Source organism: Manihot esculenta, chromosome 18, assembly GCF_001659605.2.
Source record: "Manihot esculenta cultivar AM560-2 chromosome 18, M.esculenta_v8, whole genome shotgun sequence".
In the NCBI taxonomy this organism is placed as follows: domain Eukaryota; kingdom Viridiplantae; phylum Streptophyta; class Magnoliopsida; order Malpighiales; family Euphorbiaceae; genus Manihot; species Manihot esculenta.
This window is the reverse complement of record NC_035178.2, coordinates 3,963,567-3,982,176: the sequence shown is the minus strand read 5'-3', so window position 1 is coordinate 3,982,176 and position 18,610 is coordinate 3,963,567. Positions and strand designations below refer to the sequence as shown.

At 33.8% G+C, this 18,610-nt stretch overlaps 4 protein-coding genes across 4 annotated transcripts; all 4 read right to left on the bottom strand.

Moving 5' to 3' along the window:
- Positions 1 to 2,320: 2,320 nt before the first annotated feature.
- LOC110606387 lies at positions 2,321 to 4,919 on the bottom strand. The gene is made up of 3 exons (XM_021745176.2): positions 4,386 to 4,919; positions 2,921 to 2,982; positions 2,321 to 2,721 (listed from the first exon to the last, which is right to left on the bottom strand). The coding sequence occupies exons 1-3, from the start codon at positions 4,480 to 4,482 to the stop codon at positions 2,536 to 2,538; spliced, it is 345 nt and encodes a 114-aa protein (XP_021600868.1). The 5' UTR covers positions 4,483 to 4,919; the 3' UTR covers positions 2,321 to 2,535.
- A 4,452-nt stretch (positions 4,920 to 9,371) lies between these two features.
- On the bottom strand, positions 9,372 to 10,934 carry LOC122722507 (40S ribosomal protein S29-like). The gene is made up of 3 exons (XM_043953450.1): positions 10,751 to 10,934; positions 9,930 to 10,029; positions 9,372 to 9,596 (listed from the first exon to the last, which is right to left on the bottom strand). The coding sequence occupies exons 1-3, from the start codon at positions 10,810 to 10,812 to the stop codon at positions 9,588 to 9,590; spliced, it is 171 nt and encodes a 56-aa protein (XP_043809385.1). The 5' UTR covers positions 10,813 to 10,934; the 3' UTR covers positions 9,372 to 9,587.
- A 1,703-nt stretch (positions 10,935 to 12,637) lies between these two features.
- On the bottom strand, positions 12,638 to 13,987 carry LOC122722506 (40S ribosomal protein S29-like). Its single transcript, XM_043953449.1, has 3 exons — positions 13,829 to 13,987; positions 13,232 to 13,331; positions 12,638 to 12,916 (listed from the first exon to the last, which is right to left on the bottom strand). The coding sequence occupies exons 1-3, from the start codon at positions 13,888 to 13,890 to the stop codon at positions 12,908 to 12,910; spliced, it is 171 nt and encodes a 56-aa protein (XP_043809384.1). The 5' UTR covers positions 13,891 to 13,987; the 3' UTR covers positions 12,638 to 12,907.
- Positions 13,988 to 15,336: 1,349 nt separating this feature from the next.
- Positions 15,337 to 17,196, bottom strand: LOC110606047. Its single transcript, XM_021744782.2, has 3 exons — positions 17,044 to 17,196; positions 16,784 to 16,932; positions 15,337 to 15,834 (listed from the first exon to the last, which is right to left on the bottom strand). The coding sequence occupies exons 1-3, from the start codon at positions 17,061 to 17,063 to the stop codon at positions 15,653 to 15,655; spliced, it is 351 nt and encodes a 116-aa protein (XP_021600474.1). The 5' UTR covers positions 17,064 to 17,196; the 3' UTR covers positions 15,337 to 15,652.
- Between the last annotated feature and the right edge of the window lie 1,414 nt (positions 17,197 to 18,610).

Below are 18,610 nucleotides of genomic sequence, written 5' to 3'. Positions count from 1 at the left end.
TCTTGATGTGGTGGGTTTATACGATAGTTAAAATCAGATCAACTCATCATAGTAATTAGTTAGAACTAATAAAAAGAATAATTATTAATTAATTAGTTACAAAATCTAATCACTTCTACTAAGCATCAACCTTATAAACAGTAAACAAAAACATGATGAACAGAATTTCAAGTGCAACAATGGCCAACCAAGCAAAAGAGAGTGCATCGAACATGAAATGATTAAACAAAATTGAAAAGGAGAAGAAGAGCAAGACAGTGTGGGTCCAGTAGCTGACATCTGTCTCTGATCATATCTATTCAAAGGTTAATTCGTTAATAACTTAATAAACAAGAGCTTGAGTTTAAATCATAGCTTTATTAGGAAATGATGATTGCTAGGAGTTAGAAAGCGTCATGACTTGTGCAATACTTTATCTTATAATTGGTTTTAAAGTAAACTAAACCTTATTAACTAATGTTGCTAATCTTAAGTACGGTAGCCCATGTTGAAAGTTAGGATAAAAATCTTCTCCTTTTTCTCTCTTGCTTATGCTTGGTCCCATTCCTTTAATTAGAATGATACTTCTTTCTTTCTTTCCACCATAGCAAACCCAAAAAGAAGAAAAGGAAGAGTGTGACAGTAGAGACTCAAAAAGATAGTTGAGTTCCCTTTAGCGATTCTCCTAAAGAATTCCTAGCAATTTTTTATTTCCATCATTGATTAACTGATATCCGAAAGTCATTAGTTGAGAATATAGTGATTTAATTCAATGAGAAAATCAACAAATTAGGATTCATTTAATGAAGAATAAGGTGTTAAATGAAAGTTAATGAAAAACTTTTCATCATAAATCAATCATTATATGAAATCCACTAATTTGATTCATTCATAATCACTTCAAATAAACCTATTAAAGAGTAAGGTAACCTCTCCCATATTTTAAAAGAGAGTTTGAATTCAAAACCACTGGTTTAATATAAAAGATCTCTGCCATTCCATTTTACCTTTTGAATGTATGATATTATGAGATTTTTTTTTTCAAAGATGAAAGAAAAGATAGAGGGAAGGGTGTGGTGGATGAATTAGTTCACTAGCTAGGTCTAGGTGAGATGTTGATTGATGATACAGAAAAGGAAATGGGTAGGTAATAAAATTAGCTTGAAGAAGAAGAGATGACATTTCAATATTTGGGTGTATGATCAATGAGGTTAGTGAAAGGATTGTTCCACTTTCTTGCATATATTGTATAGTTTAGGTTAATTTTGGTCATCCAACATATATCCTTAAGATAAGCAAGTATTGATCCTTGGCACTCAATTCATGGGTAGGTCTCTTTCAGTGGCCCCATGATTATTAGTATCTCCTCCATGTTCTAGGCTCGTTTCCTGCTCTTTGCTGTATATCTTATTATCCTCTTTCTCATTATATATTAGGTCACATTTGCAAGCAACACCCATAGTTATAAATATAATTCAGTCAGCATTAAACTACATTGCATAAAATTCAGTAGCCAGCCTTAAAAGATCTAAAGTATAAATATAAAGAAAATTTTATCTTGTATAACGTAAAATAATAATGAAACGATAAATTAAATTTATATAGAATCGGTTTAGATAAAAATTACACTATAAATAATCTAAAATATTTTAGATTAGTAGGATAAAGAATGGAAAATTAGATATTAGTAAAATAATAAATGGGGCGTGTGGTTTAATTTGTTGGCCTTCAGCACCAAGAGAAAGGAAGCAGGCCAGGCCGTGTAACACCAAACCTTCAATTTGAATCTGATATTGCATAATAATCAATTACAATTATCATTCAAAAAACATTTAAAAGTGAATTAAAATAGACTGAGATCAAAAAAAATTTTGATATCAAGAAAAATTGAAATTACCAAAAATAAAGTTAAAATATTGCAACAGTTGGATTTAATAAATTAAAATCAAATCAAAATTAAAGCAAAACTAAACCACCGGTTATCGTCTGATTCAACCACTGACAGCTTAGCACCTAGCACAGAATTACTACACGGTTGGGAAGAAAAGTTAGGTGTAATGGTAGAAATGGGAGATCTAATTACTTCAATGAAAAAAAGTCGAGAGTTCCATAATCAATGATTAAAGTAGTTAGATGCAGATGGAGAGTTGTTAACGTTGCCCATCACAATAACCTCGGCCATTAATGTCAGAGATTCTGCTTAAAAGACTGTAAACAATATAATTTCAACTAATATATCTCTGTTTTTATAGTAAATAAAATTCATATTTCAAATTGAAAGGAAACCATTTTATGGGTAAGCACAAAAATCCCACATAAGAAAACAGTTATTCATACATAGAATCATAAGCTAATATTCTTTCAGGGATAGCAAATTCATTCACTTTAAACATTGATTACAAACACATTCAAACGATACAGAGGATGGATAACTTAAGCTGGCTAATGCAGACTATACAATAAAACAAGCTGATAAAAGCACCAGATTCACACTAAGTAGCTAAATTCTTCGTGTTATTAGCATACATCCAGTTTGAGTAATGCAACGGTTGTAAGCTAGTTAAAGTTGCCGACCTTGTTGGGAGGAGCAGGACTTGATGGTGGTGGAGGGCGCTTCGGAATAAATGGATTCAGAGGAGTCCCATGCTCGATAGGTCCTGGTTTTATGGAAGCTTTTGAACTTGGAACAGGATCAATAGGATGGTAATCATCTAGATTCAAGTTGCCAGCATCACCGATTTCCTGCATTTCCCAGAAAAGCAAGACCCAGCATTCCCAATCTTAATTAACTAGTCTGCTACTTATTAACAATTAAACAAAACAAGAAAAAAGAATCTGCATTATGGCCTATAAACAGATTATGCATTGCCTTGCTGAAATTTTGCAGATTGAATCAAAAGGCTCTTGAGTATTTTTGTCGTTATAGTTATAGAGCATGTACCTTCAGCTTCCTGTTTGTTGCTGGCGTTATCACTCTACTGCTTCTGTCGGTGACGACCACATCTGGAATAAAATGGTGTCAGCATATTTATCGAAAATAAATAAATCTAATTCCAATTTCCCTGAACTAATAACAAACATGATTTGTTAAAGGGTTTTTGGTTTATTCTGCCATGGACAAGTTTATCTAAGTAGGGAAAGTTTTACCAAGAGAAAATAAGCATCTTTTGCTAGCCAATTCAAAGTAATGTTGGTCTACCATCACATCATATGCTTTGCATCTTCACTGACATTGTTTATAACAGACCCCATATAACATATGAGTCAACCAAATGAATTGGGAAAGCATGTCAATACTCACCGCTGTTATTCAACGAATGAACTAGGGTGGGACCAATGAATGAGGACAAAAACAAACAAGTGAATGATGGTTCCTCCCTCCCCAGATCAGAGCATCATATAATGCATCACTGAGAAGAGGAGAGATGATAGAATGCATTCAGAAAAGATCACCAATGAAAAGAATCATTTCGCTAGACTCTCAAGCCTGCCACTGACCAGGGACATTTTTGCAAGAGTACAAATAATCTCTCTTTCACTAGTTATTTAATCCATAAAATGCTCGTCAACGAGTTCCTTCCATGCATTATGTTAGGTGTCAAAGTCCCAATTTCAGAAGCATTATATGTTCTGATAAATGATGATAAAGATAATTAACAAAAATGTCCTTGCTACTTCAGCAATGCAGGGTCCTGAGAGAAAACTCTAGAAACAGCGTTGCTGTTGAATGGAAGCCTCAAAGTTGCAACCTTTTGGTTGCAAGTCCCAGATCCTTACACTTACATCAGATAATACACATAGTTCCATCTCTTGTTCCCCAACCCCACCAAAAAAAAAAAAGATTAATTCTTTAAATAGTGCTAGAAAAAGTGATCAATCACTGTGAAATTAATTCAAATGCAATAGATAATCATTGCAGCTGGTAGGAAAAAATCAGTGCTGCCACCTGCCAGTTCAAGTTGTACAAAGGAAATATTGACCCAAAACTCCCTCTAATTGACGAAATAAAATACAGAACTTACAGAAATAGAATATGTAATGATTTAAATTTCAAGTATGTCTAGCAAACGATGATGAAATTTGTTGTTCAGAATTCATTCAATTTCTACTGATACATGATGAAACCCAAATGAGTAAGCAAAACTGTAAGAGAATAATATGCTAAGTCGGTTAAAAAATGATGAGAGGCAAATACAAACAGCTGAAACTACAAGCAAAAAAGGCATGCAATTCGAGACCCAACAACCAGAACAACAAATGAAGACAATAAGAGCTCTCACAAGTGAAAAGACTCACTGAAACGTGATTTTTGCCGACACAAGCAAACAAACACATAGAGTGTCTCCTTATATACGGTAATTTACAGAAACCCACAAGTGAAAAAACAGTTAGGAAGTACTACTCACCAGAAATTGACAAGGTGGTTGTAGCGCAAGAGAAGTTAAGGAACATTAAAGCTGTCCCAACCACTAAGTACGAAACCCAGAGCCCAGAAACCTTCATAATGTGAAAACAAACACGCGCAACCCCAACCCAAATGGAAAAAAATAGTTGCTCCAAAAAAGAGAGTATTTGCTGTAGAAGTAAGAACCCTTACAAGCAAGACAACTTAACCCATGAGATATTCGACGAAAAGAAAGAGAGAAGGAGAAAAAATGGAAACCGCCGGCCTTTCGTCACCCAAGACTAAGTGGAGACCAGAAAATCCGTGGAGATATAGAAACTTAAGGGGGCACGTCTATGAACGAATGCATAGGATATTATCTGTTATTTATGGTGGTATGTGCGAAATCATGAAAGAAAGCATGTGGTATCATTGTCTTGCGGTGCTGGAAGATGCAGGAGAGGAGTAAATTAGGATTGGTGTTGTTTAGTGGGCAGCAGAAACAATAGGGAAATGGATGAGAGACTTTAATGCTGAATTCGAACTGTGCTGGAATGCGAGCCACTGGGCATGTTTACACATTAAAGCTAAACACTTTAGCGCCAACTGCCAGGTAGTATGCTTTTCTCCTTCACACGACGTCGTTTCATTCTTCGTTGCATTGATCCCAGCTCGCCGTCTGCTGGAGCCTATAGGAGGCAAGGGTTCGATTCTCAATACCCACACACTGAAAATTACTTGAGCCTTTATTTATATTTTTTATTCTATAATTTTTATCTATTTTTTTAATTATTTTAAAATTATTTTTTTATACCATAGTAATATATAAATTGATTATTGTATTTTATTTTATTTTTAATAAATTTTTTAAAATATTTTTTAGTATTTAATAAAATTTAATATTTTTAAAATAAATATAGGTTAATGAAAAAATTTTGTCTTTTGAGAGGAAATAAATAATTTTATTCATTCAGATGAGCCGTCATATTCTTTGGTTCGAAATCCGAATTTGTCAGTGAAAATATTGAGAGATAATTTGAAGGAATGGGTTGAAAGACGCGAATCGGGGCATCATGTGCACCGGTTTATGAGTCGCTCTTTAATCTGCATGGAGATTTATGAACGTAGCTGGATGCCATTGAAAAGTTGGGTCATCGCACATGCCACAGGCAATTGTTCCACACTACTTGATTTACTTCTTTTTGACTTCCTCTTTTCTTCACATCATTTTTCGGTTAAAAAAAATTAAATACATTAAATGAAAATAAATTTAACATTTAAAAGGTTATTTTAAAACTCAATGAAAACACTCTCTTTCCTAACCCTACAAGCTTATGGGACAGACCCCAAAGTTGTTATATTAAGTGTTCGTCAAATGCTTTAGCACACTTAGCGTTATAAGTACATTAACTTAATTCTTAGGAAATATTACAGAAACATGTTTATATATGTATATATATATATATATATAAATCAAACTTCCTCATAAATTTTAGAAGATAATAATGCTAAAATATAATTTAAATTCAAAGACAAAACAATAAATTACATTGTAAGTATCCACCATTGAGAAGTGGATAAATGGACAGTGTTCACAAGTTTCTTAAGGAAGCCAATTTAGGCTTTATTCTTGACATGGAAGTTTAATTAAATAAAACAATTTTTAAAGTTAAATTGACTTGATATTCAATTTGGTAAAACAGATCAATTTGAATTAAAAATTTAAGACACACTAACACAATAAAAGATACATAAGGACTAACAGATTAGAACTACGAATTAAAATTTAATAAATTCTACAAATTAAATTGTAAATATTAAAATTTAATTAGTTTGGTGGGAACACACATTCCATTATTATGAAAAATTTATCCAATTTCCTAAGTTCGTTTTTGTGTTTAATTAAATGCTAATACTAAATACATAGACCAAATCTCTAATTCAGTTCAAAAGAAAATTAAGAATTTAATCCACATGAATGAATAAGTTCTTGAATTTATAAAATTATCATATCAAATCTCTAATACTCAAAGATGAAAATAATTTTTAAAATAGAAATCATATTATAAAAATCACTAATAGTTAATTGAAGTTTATTGAGCTGTTTTTTGATATGGCGTCATTTGCATCATAGATAACCAAATAAAAACATATTATTACATAGTGCACGAACAGAGATACAACATAAATTGATTAGTGGAATGCTAGGTCATAAATCTCATACCCTCTATACTCTCTCTCCTTACTCTCTCTTCAATTAGTTTGTTGACTCGTTGAGTTGTGTGAGTTATACTTCCTTACTCGGATAGATTGTATATTTTTTATATTTTTGTTTTTTTCATATTATTATTTTTTATTTTTAAAAAATTTTTTTGATTGCAAGCAAATTTCGTAATCGAAGTTTTGTTTTTTTTATAGATTGGTTATTCAATAGATTAATGAGATGTATTCTATTTGAATTACCATTATTTTTTAAAATTAATATCAGCATTTTCAATTTTAAGATGATCCATCATTTTTTTCTAAATTAATATGAATGGATTACCGTTATCTTTTAAAATTAATATCAACGTTGTCAATTTCAATTTCAATTTCAAGATGGTTAGAACAGATATCTTAACATTGGATTAGATCGTGATTAAAACACTACTATCTCTCTAGGTAGGGAATAATAATGTCTTTCTCCATGACCAAAATTGATCTTCTCTCCTTGTCTCAAAGTTCTTGATTACATGTGCCTAGCCCTCACCAGTCACCAATATAACCGCATCTACTGGTTTCTGGATGTTTTCTCCCCTTTTCGAGCTTCCTTGTGTTTTTGTTTACAGCAGAAGATGGTGGGCGTGGATTCTGCTTCGATCAGAGCTTTTTGTGACCCATGCTATTGTTGTTTTGATCCCTTCCCTGTGCCTGTTCTTCATTATGTTTCTTTAATCTATTGCGGCATTTAGAGTAGACTGTGCAGCCGATAGATGAGGACGCTGACAGCAACATTAATAGAGTTTGCCGGTTCTTGTTCTAGTAACTTAGGTTTTTGGATTTGGGCTTGTTTAGCTCCTAAGCTAGGTGGACTTCAGAACTTGCATTTTTCTTTTTTAAGGCCTTGTAACTTTGGACTTGGACCATTTTCATTGAAACATCCATCTTCAGAAAAAATAAAAAAATAAAAGACGATTCATTGATAAACTCCATCCCACATTTACGGACGGCACCATCCTCATCATGTTAGGGCTGTAAATGAGCCGAATTATTCGTGAGCTACTCGAGACTCGACTCGATAAAAACTCGACCGAGTTCGGCTCGTTTTTTAAACGAGTCAAGTTCGAGCTTAATTTTGAGGCTCGTCACTTAAACGAGCTGAGTTTGAGCTCAATAGTATTCGGCTCGTTAAGGCTCGCGAGCTGGCTCGTTGAGAAGGCTCGCGAGCTGGCTCGTTGAGAAGGCTCAGGAGCAGACTCGTTAAATAGGCTCGTGAGTAATATTGTTTAAATAAATTGGTGAACTAATTCGTTAAATAAATTTATGAACAAATTCATATATTATTAAAAAAATAAAAATAACTATATAGTTATAAAATTTAAACTATTATAAATACTTGAAAATTATAGTATTGAAAATTACAAATAATTAAGATTAATTATTATAATTAGTATTCTTTAAAATTAAATTATAAAAATCTTTTGTATATAATTATTATAATAAGATTCCATAAAATTAATGTATAATCACAAATAATTAATATTAATTATTATAATAAGTATTCTTTAAAATTATAGTACTACATGATAAATTGAGTTGTAAAAATTATATACATTTTAAAATTAAAGTATAATTATAAAAAAAATTTTGTATATAATTAAGTATACAATATAAAAGATGATAATAATTATCAAATTATATTAATAATAATTAATTAAGGTTATATGGATGTTGAAGTTGACTAATTGAATAAGGATAAAGATGATTATGAAGATAATTAAATTATATTAGCTTGTTTCAACTGTTGGAAGTTGGAATCAACTTTATTCGTTTGATATTAAACTTTGTGTGTAATCTAATTTTATTATGTTATTGAATTTATATTTATTTGTGTTATTTTAGTTATAAATTGTGTTATGTAATTTTTTTTATGTACACTCTTTTTTTTTTATATTATTTAAATTAATGATGATTAAAAACTAATTAAAGTATAATTATTAATTCGAGCTCGAGCCTGAACTTGAGCTCAAACCAAACTTTTTAATTTTGAGCTCGGTCTCGAGCTTTTTTAACGAGTTTCTTAATCGAGTTTTCCAAGTTCGAGCTCAAATTTTATTAACGAGCTTCTTAATCGAGCTTTTCGAGTTCGAGCTCGAATTAGACTCGTTATTAAATCGAACGAGCCTTTCACGAGTCGAGCTCGAATCGAGCTCGATTATAATATTTAATTCTCGAGCCGAGCTCGAATCAAATATTAGAGTTCGAGTCGAGTTCGAGCTCGAACTTCCAAACTTTTTTAATAAACGAGCTTGAGCTTTACAAAGCTCGGCTCGGCTCGATTACACCCCTACATCATGTCCGTCTTCAGGGCTCGAGCAAAATAATATCAATAGCTATAAGCAAAGCACAAGATAATACCCATCTCTTATCTCCTACGAATTGGGTTACGCCAAGCATTCATTTATTCTATGCTCAGCTCTCAAAATGGCTGGCATTGTTAAATCCAAAGAACCACCGCGGACCATAACATATCAAAGATCAAAAAGCCCAACGTATGGGCAAGGAAATCCTTTCCAGACCACATTTATTACAACGAATTTCTTGACCTTCCAATTTAGATCCGTAAAACCATGAATATACACACAACAAGAGGAACAGAGTATAGATTATTCTAATTAGACATAGTTATTAGATATCCCCCAATTAATGCAATCCAAAATTCCGAATCACCATCTGTACAGGTACAGCCTTCCAATTTAGTTGTGAAACACAGGGAAACCAATTCTTTTCAGCAAAAACAAAAACCACATCAAAAGAAATAATCTTAAGATATTCTTGCACCAAAATGCATAGCATAATTACTGCGTTCTGCTCAAATCTTAAACTAAACAATTTAGTAATAACTTCTTACCCTGGCAATACATAACTAACGAGAACAAAAGAAAAAAAGAGAAGCAACTCTTCTTTGCGTCAGACTTCACACAAGGCCACGAGCAATGCATATGTAACAGATCCTTTAAAGCATTCAGCGATACTGGAAACACAAAGCAACAAAAGAAGTCCATTAAGAAAAGAAAATGCAGCAGCAGTATTGCCAACCATCTGGTCAGTTTCTACAATCCAACATTTTTCAGCATCAATTTGACGAAGGAAAGTATGTCAAATACAAATGTTCAAAAGGTGTTTTTTTTTTTTTTTTTTTAATTCCCTAGCAAACTTTGATTAGGAAACAGTGGTGTCTACTCATTAACATGGCAATTAGCCAACCAAAGAAAGGAAGGAAGGAAAAAAAAAAAAGGGGGGGGGGGGGGGGGAAGAAAAAAATCAACCAACGCGGATGAACATAGCCAAATATTTGACACCTTACCTTAATGAATCCAATTTCCTTGGCATTGCTGCGGAAGCACTGTCTGCAGCACATCAGGCCATATTTCCTGATCAAACCATGAGGGTTTCCACAAACCCGGCTGCAAAAAGGTACAGAAGTCCAAAATTAAAATTGGAAGAGATGCAGAGATGTAAAGAGATGAAAATATCAGATATCATTAAAATTGAGCATATACACAGAATGGAAACACACTGAGATCATCGTGCACAATCAAGAAAAGACAAATCCAAACATTTCCCATCCAATCTACCTTGCAAATTTCCCACCAACCAAACTTGATGAAGAATTTAATTATAGAACAATTCATTCTTCAGTAAAAGCACACAAGTAAATATTTAAACATAAGCACTTGTATCCCAAGCTTGGCCACACAAGGAAGGTTCCAGCATCTTAAGTCTTTGGGTAATAGGACGCTTTCAAGGTTTAAAAACCTTTTCATATTTGAGAAGCACATAATTTCTCTAACCTTCAAATACCTTAAAACCTTACATTCCTTCCAAGCAATAAAAGATAATGAGATTTTAAAAATCATAAAAAAAAAAACCTTAGCGTAAAGAACTTCTTTACTCTCCCTGCTGCCAAACAGAGTATAACACTTGCAATAATTATGGCGCATGACCTTGTAAAATTTTTTTAAAGCCAACAACAAAGTGAAACCAATACCATACAAAACAAATTGCTCGGTTTAATCTAAACATAAGCTCTCTGAAACAACCCTAAGCATAATCAGAATTCGTAAATTCTAAAGAGAATCAATTAGGAACCAGGAAAGATAAAGAGAAGAATACCAAAGGACTTACCAAGTACGAGAGCCGGGACCGTAGTTCTTCGGATGTGAGTTCCAGACATTAGAATGACCCATTGTTTACTGCTAAAGAGAAACAATGAGTCGCTGCTCGCTGCCTCCTAAGATTTGCAAGTTGCAACTACTAAAAACCCTAACTGCGGGAAATTTATAGAATGCTGCACAATAATGAGAAACAAAATATTTGCTTTCATGTGTGTAGGTCGAAGCACGTGTCATTGCCCGCGTACTCAAAACGCACCGCTTTTGCCAACATCTATCCATTTTTAATACGGTAACCATTAACCCGGGGTCATCACTAATAAGTTAAAACTGAAAAATCGAAATAAATCGATTTAATATAATTTTCTATTTCATCTATTAAAGATTTAATTTAATTTCGACTATTCCTATAAAATTGCAGTTTTTTAATTTAATTAATAACAGAATTAAACCAAATTAATTTTGTTTGCCAATAAACCAAATTAAATATGAATATCATATCGGTTTCGACTTTCGTGCATATATAAATATAATGACCTCTTTTGTTTTAAACACTTTTCAACGCTGAGCCTTCGAACCTTAATCTCAAAGCCTTGTCAATTTTATTCTCACCTTTGTTCTCTTATTTTTCTTCTCACTCTCACCTCTCACACTTGCCGATTCATTGACCATCTCCTTAACGAAAACCTGATATAGACGGGGATATTGAAATAGGACGGCGACTGTGGATACTTATCTCCTTCACAGTGAGTCTCCCAACACACTTGTTCTACCATCATCATATCAGCCCTTTCAAATGCGACCATTCTTGTTGTAAAATCTTAATTGATTAACCATGTTAAACAGTTTTTTTTTTTTTTTTTTTAATTTGAGGAGGTATTAAAGTATGGATGTTGCTTCGAGACTTTAAGCAGTGAGAGCAATTGTGGTAGCTTGGGCATTATTTGAGAAGATAAGGAAGAGTATATACTCAGATGATTAGAATGTGTTGAACATTTGGACTATATATGTTTTTTAACTAATTCAAGTAGATTCAGTTTTCATAATTTAAAAATTTTAGAAACTAAAAACTGACTGTTTACAAATCTAATATTAATAAACACTGTAAATTAACGGGATCATCCCATAATTTACAAACTTTTATTGTAAGATATTGCAGTACACGGGTAATGAATAAAAAAAGGTTAAGGAGGAGCTTAATCTAAATGCCAACAAGTACACGGGTAAGTTTAAACATACAGCCATATTAGTTTGTAGATAGATATATTACAGTATATTGTTCTTAGTTTAACTTTATCCAAGTATAAGAATGCAATCATCTCATCTAATTGCAGGTGTGCAATCGCTGAATTTAATACCACATTAAATTAAATGAGAAAAATTGTCAAACTAAACCAAACTACAATAAATTAATCGAATTCGATTCATCGTTCATAACCAAATTTCAGTAGTTAATATTAGGATGATGGCAACCACCACAGTGCTCACCCCTGCCCATCACTTCAACATTCCGTCACTGAAGTTCAAATGACACAGAACAATTCAATAGACAGGCTACGAGATCGGCGTCATCTCTAGTACAGAAGTTGTGAAAATGAGAAGAGCTTCCATCAATTATACGCTCAGCTCTCAAAATGCCTCAAATTATAATCCAAAAGAACCACCCAAATAATTACATCTTATGGCCTAAAAGTCATAACATATGACATGTTCCTTTCCAAACATCACTTAATAGAATAATTTCAACGAATGGGGTGAAAAAAAAAAACACTCGAGAAAAAAAAATTTTCCAAGAGGGATTTCCGGTTCAGTTTGGTTTTCTGCCACCTGACTGCAAGATTTAGATTTCTAAGGTTTAGGCTCGAATGGCCTTTTATTTATCTGAACCCTAGATAACCAATTATGGAACAAAAGATAATTATTTTAAGCAAAACATAAGTTACATCAAAAGAAATAAAATCTTACAATATTCTTGCACAAAATCCGTAGAACAAAATTTTGTGTTCTGCTAAAATATTAAATAACTAACAATTAATAATAGCTTCATAATCCAGCAATACATAACTGATGAAGACAGAAGGGAGGGGAAAAAAAAGAAGACCAACTTCTCTTTGCATCTTACTTCACGCAAAGCCACGAGCAATGCACATGTAATAGATCCTTCAGACATTCAGCGATACTGGAAACACAGCAAACAAAAAGAAGGCCATTAAAACAAGAAACTGCAGCAGCAAAAGTGCCTAACATCTAGTCAATTTAGAACAATTCAACACTTTCGGTATCATTCTCCTCTAAGCTGCTTTTAAAATTTGAAACGTCTTACTGAACTTTTGATAAAGGAAAGTATGTCAAATACAAAAGCTCCAAAAAGGTTAAAATAAATCACCAACAACTTTTAGCAATTAACATGGCTATTAGCCAAGAAATAAATGCAGAAATAGGGCACTGACATAACCAACATCAATGAATATAACTAAATATTTTGACATCTTACCTTGATGAATCCAATTTCTTTGGCATTGCTGCGGAAGCACTGTCTGCAGCACATCAGACCATATTTCCTGATCAAACCATGAGGGTTTCCACAAACCCGGCTGCAACAAGTAACAGGAGTCACAAATTAAAAGTTGAATAGATATAAAAAGATGAATATATATATATATACAAAAAAAAACATAACATTTGAGCACACACACCCATTGAGAACATCGTACACAAACAAGAAATAGGCAAAGAAGACAAATCCAATAATTTGCCATCGAATCTACTATCAGAAAATTTCTCATCCACCAAATTTCATAAGAATCCCATGCCAAAAGCGAATCATTCTTCAATAGGAGCAAACAAATAAATATATAAACACAAACAATTGTATCCTAAGCTCTGGCCAAACACGGTATGTTCCAGTGTCTTAACACTTCCAATCGTTATCCGTGCTTATTTTTTTAAAATTCCAACAACATGGTACGTCGATTGAAGTAATATAAACATGAGCTCTATGAACAAACGCTAATCGCATAACCACAAAATAAACAAGGCAGAGACAATTTGGGGCCGGAAAAGATCAAGAGATAAAAACCAAAGGACTTACCATGTCCGGGAGCCGGGGCCATAATTCTTCGGATGTGAGTTCCAGACATTTGAATGACCCATTGTTGTTGAGCGATCGAGAGAATGAATTGATCACTGCTCGCCGCCCCTCTAAGCTTCGCAACTTGTACTGCTAAAACCCTAACTGCTGGAAATTTATAGAATATAATTTGCCTTTATAACTCTAAGTGGAAGCACGTGACCATTGTCTGTGTACACAAAACGCACCGCCTTGGCCAAATCTATCCATTTTTAATATCGTAACAGACACTACAAATTAATGGGCTCAGCCCATGTAATTTGGTGCGGTTGAATCGGTACTCGGCCTTTTCTATCTATTAATATAATTACTTAATAAGCTACAGATCCAAAATTCTCTGTAATTTGTAATTTGCTATTATAACTTAAGAGAAATGCTAATATAAGCCGTTGGTTTATGTAGATTTCACACGTGTTGAAGAAACTTGCATGAATTAATGATTTAAATGTATTAATTGCTGTTTATTGATTTAATTTCTCATAAATCGAGTTAATCTAATAGCTAAAGATATATAATTTATTTAATAAATTTATATTTGGATTTTCACTCTTAAATATTTAAAGTTTTTTCCTGATATTTTTTTAATAAAATATTATTATTTATAAATTTTAAATATTTAAAAACTTATGTACTATTCATTCTTGAATCCTTATTTTTAATTAAAATACTAGATAATTTTTAATATTTAAAATTGTAAAAGATAATATTTTTATTAAAGATAATATTTTTTTAAATCAAGAGTTTTTTGCCTTAACAGATAAAATTTAAGATTTTTTTATCTGAAAAAAAATCAAGTTATTTGAAATTTGTTGAAGAGTTTAAAGACTATTGCGGTCACAACTACCATGCATGCAGAGTACAGATCCCAAGCCTCGGTGATAATGTTCGTCAGATGGCAACTTTGATTGTTAGGGGACAACAAATTTCCATTACGGTACTATGACATTTAATAAGAAGTGAAATTACAGATTTTTATTTGATAAACAAATCGGATTCTGATATCTACATTAACGACAAATAATAATAATAATAATAACAAAATTGTAATGGCATCTGATCAAAATTAAATGATGTTGGCCTTCCATCGGCAACTTATAATTTCAACAGGTAATGATCCTAACTGTTCAAAAGCCTCAATCACCAAACGAAGTTGCTATCAATGACGTCAACAATTAGCGGGCTAGTCATTAATCAGCCAGTGCAGAAATAATTTTGCATACTATCTACGCTATGCAGAGGATGCAGTTTTCCACTGAATCATTCGACTGGAAAATCAAAAAGCTAGGAGTGAAAGGGAAAATATTACCATCAACTTGTGATGACCAAACGAGCTCTTCACTGCAACCATCAAGCTTATATCAGATTCAAAATCAAAGCTTAATTTCGAAAAGGGCGGTACTCTATCATGGACGCTTGCAGAGCATACTTTGAAATCAACTTGAACAAAATGCAAATCTAAAGATGAACACTGGAAAAAAATAGCACAAATGAACTGATGTAGAACACATAACATAGTACAAATGTACTACTTCAGAACACATACATTGCATATGCCACTAAGAACTAGTTTGTTCCACTGGGGATAAAACAAAGAGAGAAGGACGAGATGGATTGTATCCATCTAATGGGTGGGCAGATGATATATACAAACGACTGACAGAAGATAAACAAGACTATCTCATATATATGGAGCCCTCCTTTCTCTTTTATTATCAACTGACATGCACATCTCACTCGATTAATGCAGTGGATGACTGTTGTTTGAGAAGTCCCACAAATGGAAGATCAACAGCTGTGGCCAAAATATGGAGTGCACCTAGCCCAGCTAAAGCAATCCCAGAGGCATCTCTTCTTCTTCTTCCCTGAAAGCTTAGCATTTTCAGTTTCGTTTCTTTTCAGCATCTCCCACATAACACGAACATCCTCATATTCACAAGCCCTGACATCATGATGCAGCTTCAGTAGCCCTATCATTGTTCCCCCGAAACATTAGATAAAAATTAAAAAATAAAATAAAAACAAACGCAACAAATCAAGAAATAATAAAAAGCACACTGGACATGATAGATAATTTTTAAGGAACTATCTAATTCTCCAAAATAAATACTGTGTCTTACTAAGGACATTTCATCAACTGGGTATCCTCCCCAATCCTGTAGCCCTCACGTCGCTGACCAATTCTATAAAAATAGAAAAAGATCAAGATTTGGCTCCCATGATCAATTGCAGGGAGAACGTTTAATTTGACAACAAATGTGAGGATTGGAAAGATCAAGGTTTTGACTACCGGTTTCAAGTTTCGCTGCCCAGCACAATGTGGTAATAGCAGACTGCCTACTATTCAGAGTCAAAAAGTTTTCCACAGAAAGAAAGAGCATCACAAAATTGCAAATAGTTTGTTTAATGACAATGCTTTTAATCATTTTATATTACAGTTCTGTATTTTGTTTGAACTAACTCATAACTGAGTGGAATTTGAGTTCAGCTAGATCTATTTTTTGAATTAACCTAGTGAAACCAGCACAGAAACGAACTTAACATCGAAATGAAAAGTAAATTACATTTAAAGAAAATAGGCACTCAAATTTTCACTGACAACTTCTATATAACACCGGGACCTAGCGTCCCCATCAGCTCCAAGAACCACCAATATGAACTAATACCTCCCTGCCCCAAAAGGGGGAAATTTGAATTTGAATTTGAATTTAGCAGAGGCATAAAATAAGTGGCTTAATAAAAACTGAGCAATTCAAAAGAACATCTTATGATTGAAAATTTCCTGCCATTGCATGCAATAAACTACCAAAACAATCAGCTGAAAATGCCAGACAAGCAGTAAGTTTCCCGAAAGTGAGCGATAGAACAGTGAGAAGAGCAATAAAAACGGATATTAACTAACAGAAAGCATAGAGTTACCTCGTTTGCGAATCCCAATACGCAAAGCGACACCTTTCCAAACTCTTTGCACAGGATGGATCACCTTATCCCACCATTCCATCTTCCGCTGCAAAGTAGGTTCTCCCACGGCAAGAGGAGAGAGGAGAAAGAAAGAAGAAGGAATATCACTGCACCAAAAGACCCGAAAGATCTGTAAATAAATCTTTTATCTGCAAAACTGCTTGTGCATATATAATTATAATTAATTTATTATAATAAGCAAACAAATTTGCCTGCACCTGCCCTCTCTTCCTCTCATTCTTCTCCTCTTTCACTCTTTTTCCCTCTCTCTCTCTTGTATTCACTTTATCTACGCATCTGGCTGACGCCATCGCCTCCTCCAAGGCCGCCACGTGTTCATTGGACCATGTCCGGATCCAATGCTGAGGCTGCGCTGCTATCGACACTTTCTGATGAACTAATTGGCGGGATAGTGGATTTTTTCCTACTACGTGGAGCAAAATGATAGGACTTCACTTTTGAGATTGTACGGCCATGTGAATGTTTTATCTCCGAGGGACCTCTCCTGCTTGCAAACGTTTTTAAAGGGTCCCACGTGTTAATACTTAAAAGGTCCAAGATAGTTAGATCCCACTCTCACTGAAGAGCGTGCGCTTAAACTAATTAAAGATTCATGAAACAGGCCAAACAGATTGTCGCGTGGTGAAAACATCCCGTGGAAAAGGGAGAGCGAGTTGGCAGTGCTTGGTAACATCTGTGGTCATGAGCGAGAAACGTGGCATTCTAAGACGGGTTGGTCGGGGAAATTATATCACCAAAGTACAACGGCACGCGAGTAGGTTAAATGGGAAATTTACTTAGTGAGGACCCACCAAGGTCACTGCAGGGCAATAGGAGTTCGAAACGTGGTCACTGGTGCCGGGACCACAAGGACCGTGGACTGAAAGGAGGTTGTTCCCTTCGCTACCAAACTAAGTAAAAGGGAACCAAATAACAAATTTCATAGTAAAAAATTAAAGATTAGGTTAAGTTGATGCACCTCCGCTAATCTTAATCTTAAATCGAAATAGAAAAATAAATTATGGAACAAAAGAGTTCAACAAGACATTAGAATCCCTTGTTAGCTCATAAATAAGCAAGAAAATCTCTTCCCCCAACCACATTGGCTGGCCAATTAACATGAAGCCAAAACTTGTTTTCCCAATCATATCATAATTCTCACATCTTTTGCTCAACACATCAATCCATTCAAATGATTCTGCCCACTAACTAAAAGTTGCAGCCTTGCAGGGCCGATTTATCTTCAGCTATCTAATTGTGGTCTTGGAAGGAAATAATTGCAACATTCACATTATTCAATTTGTCTGGTTTAAGAGGGAAAGAAAAAAGAAAAAAAAAAGAGAGAAGAAAAAGATTGAATTTAACAAGTATACATATCAGTTGATGCAGACAGGGGCCTATCACATTTAACCTGGAAAACCACAATTGATGACGACCTGCAACAGAAGAGACCGCTAATTAAATTCAAATTCAATTAGGATGATCCTAGAATTAAATTAAAAGTAACTCAACTTTCATTAATTGAGTTTGACTCTTCAAATTTGATCAAACTAAATAAGAACTAAAACCGTGATATTGAAAACCACGGAAACCCTTCGATTCGGTTTTCAAATCCCCCACAACAACGGGCCAAAACTGGACCGGGCCACGCCCAGTTGATGGCACCACGTCCAGCATGACATTGGAGCTAATTGCAAGCCCATTCAGTGTGGCATCACCTTTCATTTCAATGATAACGAGTTTATCCAACAGCACATAAGCGCGTTAAATTACACTGCCACTATC